At 46.4% G+C, this 17,270-nt stretch overlaps 1 protein-coding gene across 7 annotated transcripts; it reads left to right on the top strand.

Annotated features, from left to right (window-relative positions):
• Positions 1-57: 57 nt before the first annotated feature.
• Positions 58-16,779, top strand: DCUN1D3 (defective in cullin neddylation 1 domain containing 3). Of its 7 annotated transcripts, none has more exons than XM_042892557.1 (6): positions 58-92; positions 9,372-9,448; positions 12,700-13,231; positions 13,338-13,375; positions 14,655-14,769; positions 15,115-16,779. In XM_042892557.1, exons 3-6 carry the CDS (start codon positions 12,804-12,806, stop codon positions 15,596-15,598), a joined length of 1,065 nt encoding a protein of 354 aa, XP_042748491.1. In that variant the 5' UTR covers positions 58-92; positions 9,372-9,448; positions 12,700-12,803; the 3' UTR covers positions 15,599-16,779. The 7 variants fall into 7 exon arrangements, with proteins under 7 accessions (XP_042748491.1, XP_042748495.1, XP_042748494.1 ...); XM_042892560.1 differs by lacking the exon at positions 58-92 and adding an exon at positions 439-455; XM_042892556.1 differs by lacking the exon at positions 58-92 and adding an exon at positions 489-8,931.
• The last annotated feature ends 491 nt before the right edge of the window (positions 16,780-17,270 follow it).

Below are 17,270 nucleotides of genomic sequence, written 5' to 3' on the forward strand. Positions count from 1 at the left end.
GCGCCGGGCGCGCTGTATGACGTCACGGCGCCAGCTGACCGCTCGCCCCCGGAAGTGATGCGGGGCTCCGCAGGCTGGCCGGGATCGCGGCGGTGAGTGACCGGCGGCGCGGCTCTGCCCTGCGGGGACGCGGCGGGACCCGCGCTCTGCCCCTCGGCGGCCCTTCGGCCGTCGCCGCCGCCCCTTGACAGCGGGGCGTCTCTCGTTTGCGCGGGCGGCGGCCGCCGCCGGGCCCGGCCGGGAGCCACAGCCTCGCCTGGAGCTGCCGCGCGGGCGGTCCGTGCGGAGCCGCGGAGCCTCGGGGCGAGCCGGGGGCTCGAGCGGGGCCGGGCGGGGCCGAGCCACCGGCGGGGGCTGCCGCGTTCCGTCCGAGCCGCCCTCGGTAGCGGCCCCGGGCCGGGCAACGCGGCCGCCTCGCTCGGGAGGTTCCCGCGGTCCGGGCCCCAGCGCTGGAGGTGAGCCGCGGAGTTCTCGGGGGCAAAGCGGAGCTCCAGGAAGGCATGCGGTGCTTGGCCTGGAAGGCAGGCAGTTCTCTGCTGTCTGAACACACCGCCTTTGTAGAGCGGTTCCTCTCTCCGTTCGCCTTTCGGTGCAGCTATGAGCTCCTTACCGGGCCGTGCCTGCTGCGCTGCCCCGGCGGCTCCTGGGCCTGCAGCTGGGCGGTCCGCACTGCTGGGGAGCGCTGCTGAGAAGTACAAACCGTTCCTGTCGGTGCTGGAAAGAGCTGTTTGTTTCTGATCTTTTAAACAGTTAATGCTGCCGATGTGCCATCCTTCAAAATGTTTCACTGATAACTGGAGCCCAAGTACTTATGTACAGCATTAATCCACAGCTGTAAGTTCACTTCAAACGATACCATCCATAGTATAATTAGAGGGGAAAGCAGGTGAAGCACTCGAAGAGCTGAGCTGTAGACCCAAAGCACAGAACGGGCCGGTGGATCCTGAAATATCTGTCAGGCCTCTGTGTTGGGCAGCAGTCCTTGTGTGCTGTTTCCTTCTTGGGGGAGCCATTAGTCAGAAGGCATCTCTTGTAAGCACACTCTGATTGTTGGCCTGGGAGCCTCTTCATTTAACAGTTGATGTGAGACTGAGATCTTAGTGTTTTGTTGGGCTAGCAATGGAGAGAGGGAACATCCGAGGGCTGCTGTTCTTTAAGTGCATCTGAACTCTGCTTTGTTTTTTCCTGCTCTGAGGAGCTCCTCTGAAGGAGGAATGGTTCTGTGTGAGAGTGGAGAGGTCTGGCTTCGCCTTCTTGTCAATTCCAGGGTTTGTCTTAAATCTTACACCTCCCCTGCACACGTGCTAATGGTGTGTGGGAAGGCCTTACAGCCCTTTACGTGGAAGGCGACATACAACCTGAAGCAAAGACTTTCTGCACATCAGCAGGAAAAGGAGAACTTGTGATCTGCATGGAATTAGTTCAAGTTAGCAGAACTGGCATTACAAATTTGCTGCAAGCATCTTCTCTTGCAAGGATTCCTGAAATTCTGATCATTTTCTAAAATCAAGTTCTATGCAGGCACAAGTTAGATCTTTAAATAATTTGACAAAACTATTAATGGCAGAGTACGCAGCTCAGTGTGATGCTTTGAAACTGCTTTCCTCTTGAGACTGATAACCTGTGGTATGATCCATTGTCTGCTGAGTTAGGTGCCTTCCTTGCCTGCTCTCTTACTTTGTTTTGGAGTTGCCCATTGCCATATTCATAGACAATTTTGCTTCACTTGTTCTTATTGATCTTGGAAATTCATTCATAATTATATCTTTTAACTTGCATGGATAACACAATAGGAGAGGATGATCAGATGAACTGAAATGCTGATTTTTGAGGCAAAACCCAGAACAGCTCTTTTGAAAGTCATTAGTTAAAATTAGTTAAAGAGGTATGTACTGAGGAAGAGAAGCCACCAGTCCATTTTACTGACTTCTAAGACAGAGGGGTTTGTTGTGATGGAATTGCATGTGAATGAGGGTGAGGCTCCATCCCACTGATTTCTTTGCTTCTACATTAAGATAGGGGAGAAAATCCTATGTCGTGTGTGCATGTGCACTGGGGCAGGGCAAAGTAAAGCGGGGGAAAAATGGCAGTGGAAGAACAGGGAATGGCCACGGCTATTCTAAACCTTCAGACCTTGTAAACTTACATTTACTCACACCAGAAAATGATGTGTTTGGATGTGAACAGATGTATGCCTGTGAGTCTGTGTTGAGTACCCCAGTACTGCTCAGAATGCTGATGTAGAGCCTTGGGGCACTGCAAAAATGTTTGGGGCTTTGGCTGTTTGTGAAAAGTTGGAAGATGCAGAACCAGGGTCTTTGTCCCATCACGCACACTGGTCTGTAGAAATAAAGGTAACAGGAAAGCTTGTTGGAGTAAGAAGGAATTGTAAAATTAAAGGTATGTGATGTTAGAAAAATAGTACTTTCTATTGTGCTCATCCTTAAAAATAAAAGAGGAGCTGAAGATTTCTAGCCGGTATTTTGGGAGACTGGAAGCTCAATCTGTAATGCTCAAGGGACTTGCTAGGCATGAGATAAGAGCAGACCCTTATCCCCTCCGTGGGGATTCCCTGGCTGGGCTCCTCCGCTCCAGCTCTTTCTCCCTGAGGGTCTGTCTCTTGTCTTGACCGGTTAGCTCACTGTCTTCCTTTCCTTACCAGCCCCTGTTTGGTAGGCTTTGTCTTCTGGTTACTGGACATCTCATAATTCCTTTTCTCTTTCCCCTCCCTCCTTCTGAAAATACTAGGTTAATTGGCTCTAGTGTTTTGCAGGCTATCTGCCTGGGTGACACAGAATAATTGTATCCCTGACTCTAACTTAGTCAGTAGTAATGACATAGTAACTAGACTGGAAACGATGGTAATTTTGTGGCAACTTGCCTTCTGGTGATATGCCTCCTGCAATAAACCCTGTATAACACTGCTGGACTGCCCGTGCCACTATTGTTATTGTTATGATACCGTGGGATGTCTCAGACGTGTTGTTTGAGACACCCAGCCTCTCCTGCATCACTTGTTAACTGCAGTTTGAGTCGGGTAATTGCTGACCTGGGCTGCAGCCTTTCAGAGAGTGAGAGGAAGACCCCAGACTTGGAGATGTGCTCGTGTTGTTTGCTTCCACCTCATCTTCACCTTTTCTCATGACATCCAGAGATTGTCCCTGTCACCAGGAGCTTGGCTGTGATGGTTCTATGTTCTGCTCTCTGTTGTAACCAGACCAGAAGAAATACTGGGGGAAAAAGGTCAATCAAGGCTGCTTGCCTAGCAGTTAGCTTGAGAACTAACCCTTTTGGAGTCGGTAGGTCTGCATTTTATCTGTCCTGGAGGACAGTGCTCCTGCCAACTGATGTGTTATTGAAGTGGAAGCAGGAGGTTGGTGGGTCAGGGGCTGCTTAGTTGTTTGTATTAAAGAGCTCTTTTGTAGAGGTTGTAATAGTGTAGGCAAACAAATACAGGAGTGCTGAAGAGAGTAAGCTGTGATGATCTTCTGGTGTCTCGGAAGGAAAGTTAGAAATGCGGTTCTGTCTGGGACATCTGCTTTGTGAAAAACAAAACTTAGAAAAATGTGAGACTGCTAATACTGACCTTCTGCTGCAGATCTTTATTGCCAGAAAGCCAGGCTGCTGAAGACAGTGTGATGATTTGTTGTCTCACTTCTCCTTTTTAGTAACCGTGTTCTTTAAAAAAACAAAACAATTCAAAGGATTTTTGTGCTCTTGAAAAATACCGCTCTTATTTCTGCATCCAAGTAGTAGCAGACTGTGGCAAATTGTCAGCTCTTACTCTAATTTTTTTCCTAGTGTAATATGAGTTCTCCTTTTTGCAGTTTTGAAACACTTACTGCTGTCAGTGTTAGCCTTTTGTTTGGAAAATTAAGAGGGAGACAAATCATCCTAGCACCAAATGGATATGCGGGGCATGTGTAGCTTAGTGAAGCTTAGGCCTGTAAATCTAGATGTCCCAGAACTTGGCCATGTGCTGGCTATTCAATGTTTTCATTACAAGTGGGTCTATGTGGAGATCCTCAAATACTCTGTATTAGCACTCAAATGGGTGGTCCAGAAATGCTACGGGTCTGATACACAACGCATACTGCCTGTTAGGGAGTTAGGGAGTGTACTTGTTGTGAGACACAGGGACAGATACCCACACAACTTACCAGGTTTCTGAAACAAACAGCAAGTGAGTGAAATCAAGGATAGGTGAAAATTCATCTACAAAGCATGGTGGCTGAAGCTGCCACCAGGCTGGCAAGGGGGAGCTGATGCTCTGTGTTATAACTGGTAATGTAAGTCAGAGGGCTCAGAGGGTCTGCTTAGATGTTCTTGCTGCAGTTAGCATCTGCACACTGTGTAAAGTACTGGTGCTGTGCACTGTGATGGGCAACTCGTTAGAAAGAGCTGAGGTCTCTGCAGGTGACTGTGTATCTTCTGCTTCAAAAATGGCAGTCAGAGTTTTAAAAATCCAAGTGCACGCTCTTAAAATGCTATAAGGTTTCTGTTTGCTTTTAAGCCTTTCCACTTTGTACAATGCCTTGTACATAACTTGGTGTTTATTCCAATATTTACATGGCTGGGTGCTCCTGCAGTTCCTGCACAACTGCATGAAGCGAGTGATTTGGTCGGCTGGCAGACTTCACTGAGATGGGTGGCAGAGCTTCTTGTGAGCATCTGATGCCACAGATGATGTCAGGAGGCAGTCTGGCTCCCGCCCCATGCTGCTGGGTGCTGCTGGGCACCTGCGTGGTGCTATTCGCTGATCCGAGCTGTGCTGGAGGTGGTACACCACTAACCAGAGCTGCTACGATGGCTTTCTGGTTTTGCGGGATTAGTGTAGCTTTCTGAATTGCTGGGAACAGGGAGAAATATGGAGTTATGAACTTGTTACCTCAGTTTTAAGCATAACTAATTGGTACAGAAATCACTGACAATCCACTTTAATCCTGTTCTGCTGTACAGAAGCAATGGAAGTACCTCCATTTCTTCTGGGTGAAATCTGCTAGTCAAACTCAGAGCACTGCAAAATCCACACACACCCGGCTCGGTCTGTAGACCGAGGCTGTTTTTTTGAGTCACTCTGGTTTGTCTGTAGGATAGTTGCGGATTTCTGTACTTTATGGAGTTGCCTGAGACAAATTAAGGTACGTATTTGCAGCGCAGCACTCAAATGCTCAGAGCCTGGTGTGTCTGTGTCAGGCATCTGAGAATCGTGGTTTCTGCAGGTATTCTGATCAGCACGTTTGCTGAAGTGGTGTGAAACGGTTGTGTCTCAGCATATAGGGTAGCTCTGCCCCTGGCATATACTGCTTTTGTTGTGAATAGCACATACTGAAGTGCTGGAGATCTGTTATGTTGTGCAGAAGTTACAGTGAACCCTGGAAAAGTGATGAAGGAATTGATTATACATCTTGCATGTGAAGGGGAGAGGGGAAAGGCTGACAGCTGTAACGAGATGGAGATGAGCTGCGTGGTGACTGAGTCTTTATTTCATGAAACTGGTGGATTCAAACACACCCAGGGTTTGAGTGTTGAAGTGTGTACTGGATGAGAAATGGCTTGGAATCCAGCCTGGTTCTGGGTTCAGCTTTACTGAAATTGATGGTGTCATCTAGAATGGCTGCATCCTCTGACTGTCATATTTCCCCTCTGTTTTGCTTGTAGCCTAAACAAATTTCTCAAAGCAAGTACTTCTGCTCTGTCAATTGGTTCATTAACTTATTTATATTACAGAACCACCAGAAGATACCTTTCTACCATTGTGCATTAGTTAGCTAACCAGACTTGGGTTTATCCTGTGAAAATACAATCATCCTAGCAAATCTTTCTATCCACCTAATAAATTAGGATGAAGCACATATTGGGAAAAGATTTAAAGCTTCTTGATGGGGCTGAGTATGTAGGGTATTGCGTGGTTAGAGAATGCAAAATAGAGGGAGGGATTCAGGCGTGATGTGCTGGAAAAGCTGTTTAAACAATGTGCCTTCTGGGAGCAGAAGTCACGGTGCTCAGGGATAGGCTTTGCCCCAGGTGGGGTTGGGCACAGTCCCAGTGCTGGAGCTCATGGGAAGCCACTTTCAGCCATAGCGTTTGGGTGGTGCTGTGTGGGCACTCAGAGCTGGCCCTTGACCTGCTGCCAGGTGTCAGTCAACCTATCTGGTCCTGCACTGCCCACCTGCATGCCTTGCTTCCACTCCGAGGCAGATGTATTTTGTTGAGGCAAACTGTGTCCTAGTTGTTTGGATTCCTTGAATATTGCAGTTTGATTCCAAAAAGTAAGGCTAACCAGAATGTTTTGTTATCCTGATGTGAAACAGGTCAGCAGAGTTCCCATTCTTCTTTTCATTGGTCATGAGCTGACTCTAGTTCACTGAAAAATGTTGAAGCAGGAAGCCTGACAAACTTGCAGTTCACTGTTAGCCAATTACAGCAGAGCTTTCTTGCTTTTACACTGCATCTAAGTAATGAAGAAGTAATTCTGCATGAATGCATATCTTCAGTAGAGACGTGGAGCTGTGCTGCAGCCCCCGCTAGTGTGCACTTGTTTAGGACTGTGCGAGCTGTGCTCTGAGCTGGCGAGAACCCACAGCATTTCTGCGGTGTTCCAGAGAGCCCAAGCCACAGTGGGCAGGCAGACACGGATGCAAAAAACACAAGGGAGTAGATCAGGGTCCCAGCAATCCTGAGGTGTGCTTCTTTTGCTCCCTTATTTTCCCCAGGGACTGCCATCTGGGTTCACTAAGGAACACTGGGGTCTGCTCAGAGCAGCTGCAGTCTGAAGCTCCTGGTGTCACCAGGGAGGTGCTTTGCGTTGTGGTGTCCAGCTGTGCCTCTTCGTTGTGCCCCAAAGTCTGAGTTAAAACCCTTGCCCTGGAGAGCTGGGCTCTTGCTTTCAACTTGGAATGCATGCTGGCTGCCAGTGTGTGATATAGTCCGCTAGAAACTGAGGTTTGGTGGATCATAGGCTTCTGAAAGAGTCCTTATCTGTTTGGGGAGCAGTTTGTTTGTTGTGTGAAGTTGCCATGCTAATGCTTTTTTTTTTTTTTTTTTAATGGAGACTGCAAGATATTGCCTCTCCACTATTTCCATGGGTTCCTGGGGGAGCAAGGCTGCAGGGCTCCCTGTTCTGCCTCCCCTTTGTTCCCCAAGTGAATATAAGAACAATTACTTAGCTGAGAGGCAGGCAAAATAAATGAACAGAGAGGTGGCAGCTGTTGAATTTTGTGGAATTTTGGGAAGCTGTGGTCCGATAGAAACCCAGACTGGTGCCTGCACTGCACACAGCAGGAGTGGTGGCACAGGAATGGGGGTCTGTACAGCATGACATGTTGAGAACACAGTCTGAACAACCCTCTGGGAGGACTGGATCTATGGTATGTAAGGTGAGCTTTGGAGGCAGAGGACGCGTGTCTGTAGGGAGCAGGCTTTTTGGAATATCAGCTTCAAAAATTGTCTAAAAATGTTTCAGTGAGGTTGCATTTTTGCTCTGTGGGTATGTATGACAGTCAAAAGTAGTGCCTGACAGTTCCTGGCCTTCTCAAAGTGTTTTGGATGCCTGCTTCCATGGACTTACATTTTTTAGAATAGCCTTGATCTAATGTATGTCGTATTCTTGTTTGCTCTGCACCATCTGTGTAAGGGACTTCTGTTTGAGGAAAACTCGCTTTATCTGGAGAATGGCACATGTAAGAATGTGTTTTATGGCTATCTTTCTACATCCATCCTCTACTTTCTACTGAGAAAACAATGGGACAAGCTAATTTTCCAACTAGATTCCTCACAACCAGGTCTCATGTAAAAAGTAACCATGCAGAAAAGCAGCTTTTGATCTCCTGCCTGCTCCTTAATTGCACTAACGGTGACAATGAGATATTTCAGTGTTTGCACGGTTAAGCAGAGGAGCTGCCACAGCTTTCTTGTTTATTTTTTCTCTACATCAGCTCTGAACAGAAGTGATGACAAGGAGCTGCAGGTGCAGCACTTGCTATACAAAGCAGACGTGCCTTTGTCTGTCCTTATCTCGAAAGAGCTTCTCAGTTATCCTGGTAAAGTTGGGAATTGAAAAGAAATGAGGCTGACTCAACTTGACTGAACATGGAAAAACAAACATGAAAAAACAAACATGGAAAAGAATGTGCTAGAGAAGGAAAAAAAAAGAGAATTAATTTCTAGACCCAGATTATGCTGTACTAGGGAGCAACTGTCTGGTATTCACAGATTAAACAGTGGCTTAGCTAACATGCATTGATAGTGGTAGCACGGAATGACTTAAGCTAGAAGGGGCTGCAGAGATCAGCCGATTCCAACCCCCGTCCCTCTGCGCAGGGCTGCTCTCTGTGAGCTCTTCTCCCAGTCTGCACACACCTGGCGCTGCCCCGACCCGAGCACAGCACCCCGCGCTGCGCCTTGCTCAGCCTCAGCAGGTTCTCGTGTGCCCCTTCTCCAGCCTGTCCAGGTCCTGCCGGGTGCCGCCCTCCCTTCTGCTGTGCCATCGCAAACTGCTGAGGGTGTGCTCGACACCATCCTCCATTGGTCCCAGTGGTTGAAGAGCGCCGCTCCCAAGAGGGACCCGTGGGGGACGCTGCTTGTCGGCCTCCACCCGCACGCAGAGCCACTGAGCGCAGTGCTCTGGCTGTGAGCGCCGACCAGTTCCTTATCACTGAGCAGCACCTTCAGATCCAGCTCTGTTCGACACACAGACGAGGACGTGGCGCAGGACCGTGCCGAAGGCCTCGCGTGGATCCGGGCAGGTGACACCAGGTGCCCTTCCTTTGGCCACTGATGCCAGGCTCCGTCGCAGAAGGCCACCGGACGGGTCAGGCGCCATCCTCTCTTGGTGAAGCCATGCTGGCTGTCTCAGATCCCCGCTCATCCCTTACGTGCCTTGGCATCTCTTCCAGGAGGATCTGCTCCACAGTCTTCCCAGGCACAGAGGTGATGCTCACCAGCCTGTAGTTCCCCAGCTCCTCTTTCCTCCCTCTCTTGCTAATGAGTGATGGTTCCCTTTTTCCAGTCTCTGGGGACCTTGCTTGACAGCCATGACAACCCCATGTTAGTTTTGCCCTGAGGGCCTGAGATGAGGAATGAACTCTCCCCTGCTGAAAGCATTAAATTAGCCAGAAGTCTGTGTTTACTTTTAACAAATATTTGAACTTGTCCATTGTATTCAGTACTTGGTCTGTGCTTTCTATAATAATGCATAGTTAGTTAATGCTACTCAGTAAGTGAAAAAGTGAACCAGTTTTATAAAGTTTCTTTTATAAAATGAGTTTGGACTACAGAAGTTTAAGTGCTACTGCACAGTTTAGTGCATTTTATGGTTTTCATTGTCTCTTTGAAATGTAAAGTTTTGTTTCAGCCCTTTTGTTTTACAGTGTTCCATGTGGATCCCAGAGGGCCTGCAGGTGGCTGTGAAAGCCAATGGAATGACTGCCTACATCATAGGAGTCATGTAAGTAGAAGTCTGCTTACAAGGTCATGGCTGCAGTGTCAGCTGTTGGAACTGCAATTGCTTCTGGTTCAGCAGTTGCAGTGATCCTCTGGTGCCTCCCCTGTGGAGAGCATTGTGTGCCTGTTCAGAGTTGGAAATTGAGGGGGCACCCGTGATGCTGTTCCCTATGACCTACTATGTTAGAAGTCATACCTCCTGCCCACAAAAGATAAATAATGCACTGTGAAATTCCGTACTGTGCTGGTGGCCTCTGTCTAACTGTTTGCAGGAAGCTGAGGCTGGGGTGAGGCTTGGTGAAGCTGGAGCCATTGTTTTTGCCTTGGCTGAAGAACTGCTTCTGGTTTACTGGCTGGGGGAGCTGTGTACCTTTTAATATATGGTGTCTTAAACTTGTTTATGAGGACTTCTTAAACTTTTATTCTTTTCCTATGTCATGGTATTTCCTGCTTTTTAAAATTCACTGTAAATACCTCGTGATGCAACACTTTATTAAACAGAGTAATGCGTGGCTGTATTTTGTTATTCTCTGGACGTAACCAATAATTTCTATTGCTGCAATGTTAGTCATTGGAGGAAAATAGTGGGTGTCTTAGATATCTCCTTTGCATGTTCTATTAACTTCCCCACTACAATTCAGGTGCTTTCAATTGAGCGTGGTGTTCTGTGTGCCAGTTATTGCCCAATCACTCTGTTGTTTACTCCCTTCAACTCTTGGTTTATGTGGGATCTGGTCACTTGAAAACATGAGATAAAAACGCACTGCTTTATAGGACTTGAAAAAAGAAAAACAAAACAAACCATTAACAGGGTCCTTCCAATCTTATGTAGTCTTCCTGTGTTACGTTCTGGGTAATATGGTCTACACATCCTTTGTTCTTAGAGGGTGGCTTTCCTTTAACTGGCTGCAGTCTTCCTGTGTTTCCAGCTGCTTTCTCTCCTCTAGAAGGAAATAGAGATGCCTTGCTAGGCAGTTTCTGTTGTGTGGAAGATGGGCATCATGCTGATTCATATTTACTGTAGGTTGTTACTCAGTGCTTGTCTGAGTAATCAGACTGCTCTGGGAGTACCATATCCTGTAGCACTGAGTGCGTCCAATTGTTAGTCCTGAGTTTTGGTCTTTTACTAGAATAGCAAAACTGGTGATCAGCGTCGTCTCTTCTGTCTCACTGTTAAGTTGTATAACCATCTTACAGTAATTTTGCTATTAAGTACTGATTCTTTTGGGAATTGGTGCTTTGCTGCCAGCCCAGAGTAACCTTTGGGTCAGTTATGCAGGACACTTCTTATTTGAAGTTTCCATTCCAACTAGGAGAAATATACCCATACCTCCTTTTCTCCCTTCTCTGTCACTGACATGACCTAGGTGTGACATTTGCTTTGCTCTCCAGTTGAATAAGTAGCTCCGGCCACTGATCTGGAAACGCTTTCTTTATACTCACTGAGCATGGAGGTCAGCGCAGCTCCTTACGCTGCAACCAACCCCTTCCTCCATCCTCCATTAAGGAAAGCTCTGAATTCTTGCTTGTTTCCTTCTGAGGCTCTGGCTGCCATCATGGTTTGATGCTGAGTGATGTGGGAAGTGGAGGCAAGTAGTACATGAGGCAGATTGAGCACAGCTCAAGCATTCTATAAAGGAGCAGCTGAGAGCATGACTTGTCTCTTAGAAAACCAGTTGCACTGAGTAAATGCCAGTGGATGCAGTGCAGTTTATTATTATTTGTAGGAGGAAAATGAAGGGCGTGAGTGCTAAATTGTTTGTAAGAAATCACTGGAAGAGTAAGAATTGGACTTGGCATTTGAATTCTGATGAATTTAAAGAACAGAAGAAAGGCTGATATCTGGGAGTTCATGTGGAGTTCTGCTGTGGAGCAGCAAATTACACTGTCTGGTAATATCCTGAGAAAAGGAGTGGTGCAGACTGGAGAAGGCAGCGTTCCCTGGGTTTGTGGCAGCTCTGCAATTCATAGCTGTGAGCTGCTGAGGACCCATGAAATTCCTACAAATGATTTATGTGGAGATGCGTATCTTAGTGAATCATTTGAGGTACAACTGAAGAAGAAATTATTCTTGAGTATGGTAGATTGCATTTCCCTTGCATATAGAAATCATGTCGTGGAGTTCATCTTCAAAGCAATTTTAGGAGTTTGTTCCTCCTGCTATAATAATAATAAAAAATTACACCAATTCTGAGTGATGAATTGAAGAATTCTTAAAGCTCGTTTTGTCAGTGTGGATGGAATCCCAAGTGCTGCCTGCCCACAGAGCTGCAGCTGCACTGTTTGCCCCATGCAGGCACAGTGGTGGGAAGGATGTATGTTCACAACTGCAGCGTGTGCTGCTGCTCTGACGTGGCTCCCAGCTTATAGCAGGAGGTTCCCTTTCTCCAGAGAAAGAGCACGGGAGGATGGCATGACATCTGTTTGCTTTCTTCATGTGTACTTCTCATCTCTTCTCATACTTGTTCTGTAAGCTGGAAGCAGTAACCAGAGCTATGAAGCAAACCCCATTTGTGTCTGAGGCTCCAATATGGAAGAGGATTATGATGAGCAACTGCTTTCTGGTGATGCTCTAAGAAACAGACATGTTGGTGCTGGCAGGGCAGTGCCAGGCTGTCTGGTTACTTTTTATGGCATCATTTAAGATCCCTTCTCTGGGGGTGAGAAGTCCCTTCCAAGTATGGAACACATTAGCATTGGGGTTATGAAAATGAAATACAAGGAAATTGTTTTGGCGTTTTAATTTTTATTTTACCAACTGAACTGGGATTACTGCTACTTCTGTGTGCCTGGTCTGGGTCAGGTTTCCTTGTTGCTGGCCCTCCCTTACCTCCACCCAATGTTTTGTTTCACTGTTTTGTGCTCTGTAATTAAAACATGGGCAGACTTTAAAAAAAAAACAAAACAAAACAAAACAAAAAAACATTTCCTTTAAAATATTTCTGGGTTAGAGTAGTCTGTCACGATGAAATCCGCACATGAATCAACCTCTTTGTAACCTATGTTGCCATAAGAATTTTAGGAATTTCCTTTATTAGGACCTGTTAATATACAGCAGCAGCTGAGCGAGGTGAAGCAGCCTGGAATCGCCCAAAGTTTCCAGCATACACTGACTTTCTGCACACTATTCCTTTTCAGCAGGCGAAACGGAAGTATCCTGAAGCCTGTCTCCTTCCGGTGAATGTTATCCCACGTGTAATGCTTGCAATGCTTTTTGTGGAGAAGCAGCTCTTTCACTCTGAAACTGTTTTCCAGGTTGGCGGACGGCCGCCAGCGGCATGGTGCGATGTGCTGAGGGGCGGCCGCGGGGCTGTGGCACGGCGAGGAGCTGCTCTGAATGAAGCCAGGCTCCCTGCACCATGGGCCAGTGCGTCACCAAGTGCAAGAATCCTTCGTCTACCCTCGGCAGCAAAAATGGGGAAAGGGAAACGGGCAGCAAGTCGCATAGCAAGAGAAGTGCTGTCCACAAAGATGAGCAGGCTTTGGCGTGTGGGAAGTCCTCGGGAGACGTACTTGTGAACGGGACAAAGAAAGCAGATGCTGCTCTGGAGTCCGGTCCTTCGGTATTTTCTGGGGATACAAAGAAAGACTCTGTCTCCAGCGCGGAAGAATCGTCCCTCCAAAGGATTGGAGAGTTATTTAGGAGATACAAGGATGAACGGGAAGATGCCATACTGGAGGAAGGAATGGAACGATTTTGCAATGACCTCTGTGTTGATCCCACTGAATTTAAAGTGCTAGTTCTGGCTTGGAAATTCCAGGCTGCTACTATGTGCAAATTTACAAGGTTAGTTCCTGCAGAATTTTAATTATTTTCATATGTTAAACTGTGTCCTATCATCTGTATCAGAGAGACAGCCTCATTAACTTCATGTAGATATTTCTTCTAACAGTTGTGCTTCGGTGCAGTTCATTCCTGTGGCTGCAGAAGGTAAGCTTTGCATTGTCCTCTCCTGCTCCCTCACATTAGGCTTCAGAACTGAAAATGTTTCTGGACATCACACTACTAATGATGAACAACATGGAGATGTTCTATAGACATTGGTTTGTTCTTGACTAACAAAACCAGTTTTTCTGTATCAGCACTGTCTTAAAGTTAAGATTTGACAAAGCAAATAACTTTTGCTTTAAAATAATGTGAGAGTCCTTAGTAGTTGCTGTCAACTCTGTTGTTACTTTCTGTCAAAAAGTGTAAAGCAAGCTCGTTGCTAAGAACTGTTTGTGCCCGACTGATGTTACACATAATGTCTTTCTCCAAGACTAGTCCTGTTAAAGCTTAGAGACATGTTTCCGCAGTGACTGGTGTTGCAGGCTCTGCCTGTCCTGACAAGGCTGTCAGTTAGTGAGCCCATAGCATTTCCAGTGCTGCAGGAAATGACAGAATGGCTGAAACTCACCAGAAACCTACCCAGTCCACCACCAAAAATCCCCAAACCAAAACACCCTCCCCACACACTGAGTTCCCTACCAGTGTCCAGGTAAGAGCAAGCAAAGAGCTTTTATTGGAGTTTTTGGTCAGTTGAGATCGATTTGAGTAATTGTAACTATTTTTACTCAGCTTATAACATTTAAAATTACTTTGGTGTTCTGAGCCTTCAGCCAAGCCTCTGCTGTGCACTGAACACTGACAGCTTCCCCTGCCTCTGCAGCAGCCGTGGGGGTGTGGGAGTGTGCTGCATGCAAACGTGGATTTTCCAGGGGCTGAAGGAGAGTAGGGCTGTGCAGTATGGGAAAGGAGTTGTCGGTGTCTGATTCTGCACAACCAGTTTCACTGGACTGAATTCTGATTCTGCACAATCATTTTAATAATGATTTGATTTTCTGGGAGAGATGCAGATCCAGTGGTGAAAGATTACCTCTGCTCAGCAGTGTGTTCCATGATAGGGGCACAGGGGTGGCTTTGGCCGAAGAAGGGAAGGCAGTCTTCTGATCTCCTGCGCTCTGCGCTCTTCTGTCTTCCCTCCACCCAATTCCACATCACAGTCTGTGGTGTGGTTGATACCAGCTGGTTGCTACACTGCAACACTTGCTCCTGATCATGAAACAAATCACAGTTAGCTACCTGTCCTCGTGGCAGGTCGTTGGTGTGCTGCCTGGAGCCCTGCTTTGAGCAGTGTCTGTGTGTTGCATTGTAGCCTGCGCCATGTGGTGTGGGGCACTCTGCTCGTGCCCTTGCTGACCATCACAGCTGGCACCGCTCTGCCTTTCAGTCTGGAAGAGCAGCGACACGTTGAAGGAAGTCCAGCGCTCAATGGCTCCTCCTCGAGAGCAGCTTGTCCAGAGCATGGGCCCTCAGGCACAGGCAGTATCACATGGAGCTGCTCTGTATGTGGTGTTGTGGAGCAGCTGTGGTATTTTCCAGTGTGTTCAGCACTTCTCCTGTGGCTGATGTGGTTTGCTCTGTGTTGGTGAAAGGCTTGGGCTGTGGGAGTACCGTGTATTGGGAAGGCCGTACTGCAGAGCTTTTCGGGTGCTTGCAGTGCCCCAGCTGGGCTGGCGTGTGTGCTGTGGGGGGGTTCCCCAGCCAGGAGGGACCTGGGGCAACGTCTTACCCAGAGCTCGGGGCTGGGGGCATCCACATGCTGCTGAAATCGCTCACTCTGACCTACTGAGGGAAGTGCTCGGTGCATGAGAAGTGTTCACACTAATTTTTCTTCTCTCGCTTAATAGGAAGGAGTTTTTTGAAGGCTGTAAAGCAATAAACGCAGACAGCATCGATGGCATTTGTGCACGGTTTCCCAGCCTCTTACACGAAGCCAAGCAGGAAGATAAATTCAAGGATCTCTACCGCTTCACCTTTCAGTTCGGCCTGGACTCTGAGGAAGGACAGAGGTCGCTGCATCGGGAAATAGCCATTGCCCTTTGGAAATTAGTCTTCACCCAAAACAAACCCCCCATTTTGGACCAGTGGTTGCACTTCCTAGTAGAGAACCCCTCAGGAATCAAGGGAATCTCCCGGGACACATGGAACATGTTTCTAAATTTTACTCAGGTGATCGGACCAGACCTTAGCAACTACAGCGAAGACGAGGCCTGGCCGAGTCTCTTTGATACCTTTGTGGAGTGGGAAATGGAGCGGAGGAAAAAGGAGGAAGAAACCAAATGTATTACATCTTCAGGCACAGAGGGTCTGTGTGCAGAAGAACAGACTTAACAGCATTTAAGCGGCAGTGATGAAAGCAACCTGTTGCCCTTCATGAGATGTAAACTCTGGATGTTTCTGGAGGTTACCAAGGCTCCAGATTTCTTTTCTACTTTACACCTTTTTCTGCCTTGTATTCGAAAGGGCTCTAAAATGCTGTATCATGTTTTAGGCACTTTCTTAACTTTGGTTATTCCTTTTACTCTTACCCTGAAATATTTGACCCCGGCTACAAGTTAAGCATTTTTGTTAAGACTTCAGATTAGTATAAGTAAGTCTGATATTTCTTGCACAATGTAGATCTTTTTAGTTAGGTTAAATTAACATTGCTAAATTATACAGTGCCAGATTAAGTTTTTCATACTATGTCTGTCAGGGCAGGTCTGTACTGTGCGTAGTGCTGTTTACATTGTTGAAAATTTAGGCTATAATAATTTTAAGGTTTTATACCAAGAATATAGCAGTGTTAACTTGAAATGCATTAATCCCCTCCTAATAAGGCCCTTAAAAAACAACGACAACAAATCCAACAACATAAGCAACAGCTTTTTGTAATACGGCTCATTGCCACTTGAAGCTAACTCCTTGTGACCGAGTCAAATCATTCCTTTTTATTTTCAGTTTCAAACTAAATGTTGGGACTGTTTTTATAAAGTTACTGTACCTGTCAGTCAACTGAGTGGTAGATGAGGATTTGTATCGAAATCTCTGACACAACACGTAATAAAAGAGCAGTGCTACCTCAGTTTTATTGAAAGTGGACTTCTTGGTGGACTTCCATTTTCTTTGGAAGTTTATTTTTGTTGTTACAGGAGAATATTTTTACTTGACTAAAAGAACCAAAGGTTCTGCTTCTTAAGTTTCTTAAATATTGACAGAAGCAACACACAAAGCCCGTCTTCAAGGAAAACTGCGGTATAATTCTGCTTTAATTTGTTTGATTTATACCTGAAGCATTATCTTACTTGTCTGGCAAGCACAGTACTTCTATGTGAGGAACCAGTTTTTTTAAAGCTATGCTTAATTGCTAAATTGCAGTTAATACTCCACACTTTCTGGAGCAACAATATCGGCATCTGATGACAAAGTGAATTCGTAATGTGTTCTTAATGACAACAGTGTAGACGAGTCATTTTTAGACTGATTTGATAATATTTGGAAAGGAGTAAATTTATTATTTTACAATGCCTGTATTGGGACTATTTGCCTGTTGAAATTGTTGTGACTTAAAGGGAATTTTATTAACACTGGTTGAAGCTTTTTTTGGTTATTGATGTTAACTTTTTTAATTGTATTACGCCAACTTTTTTACACGTTTTGGTAAAAAGGGATAATTGCCAAGGCTTCCCATGAAGCCCAGTGTCAAACTCATGAAGCCAATACATGTACATCACACACCTTTTATTTTCAGAGCTTTACTTCAGGATCATAAAATGGCTTCAGTGAAAAATCGAAAGCAACAAAAACCCTCAAAACTGAACGGTCATCTCTAGCATCTCACAGGTTTTGTGACAGTGTGTAAAAGCCGAACTTTCGGGGGTGAGCTTGTTATTGGGTCTGAGGTGCTGTACAGTGCATGTCTGCTGCTGAGCTAGTGGAGCGTTTGCCTGACTTCTGTGCTGGGCTCTGCTGATGCACAGCCTGCATGGCAGCTTGGGGCAGAGCTCATACATCACTTACAATC

This window comes from Lagopus leucura, unplaced genomic scaffold, assembly GCF_019238085.1.
Source record: "Lagopus leucura isolate 7727_CA_CO unplaced genomic scaffold, USGS_WTPT01 35130-2_obj-0_obj, whole genome shotgun sequence".
Taxonomy (NCBI): domain Eukaryota; kingdom Metazoa; phylum Chordata; class Aves; order Galliformes; family Phasianidae; genus Lagopus; species Lagopus leucura.

Coding starts and splice junctions, on each gene's coding strand:
- DCUN1D3 (XM_042892557.1), top strand. CDS start 12,804: ATGGGCCAGTGCGTCACCAAGTGCAAGAATCCTTCGTCTACCCTCGGC. Junction 13,232..13,337: donor ACTATGTGCAAATTTACAAG/GTTAGTTCCTGC, acceptor TTCTTCTAACAG/TTGTGCTTCGGTGCAGTTCA. Junction 13,376..14,654: donor CATTCCTGTGGCTGCAGAAG/GTAAGCTTTGCA, acceptor TCTGCCTTTCAG/TCTGGAAGAGCAGCGACACG.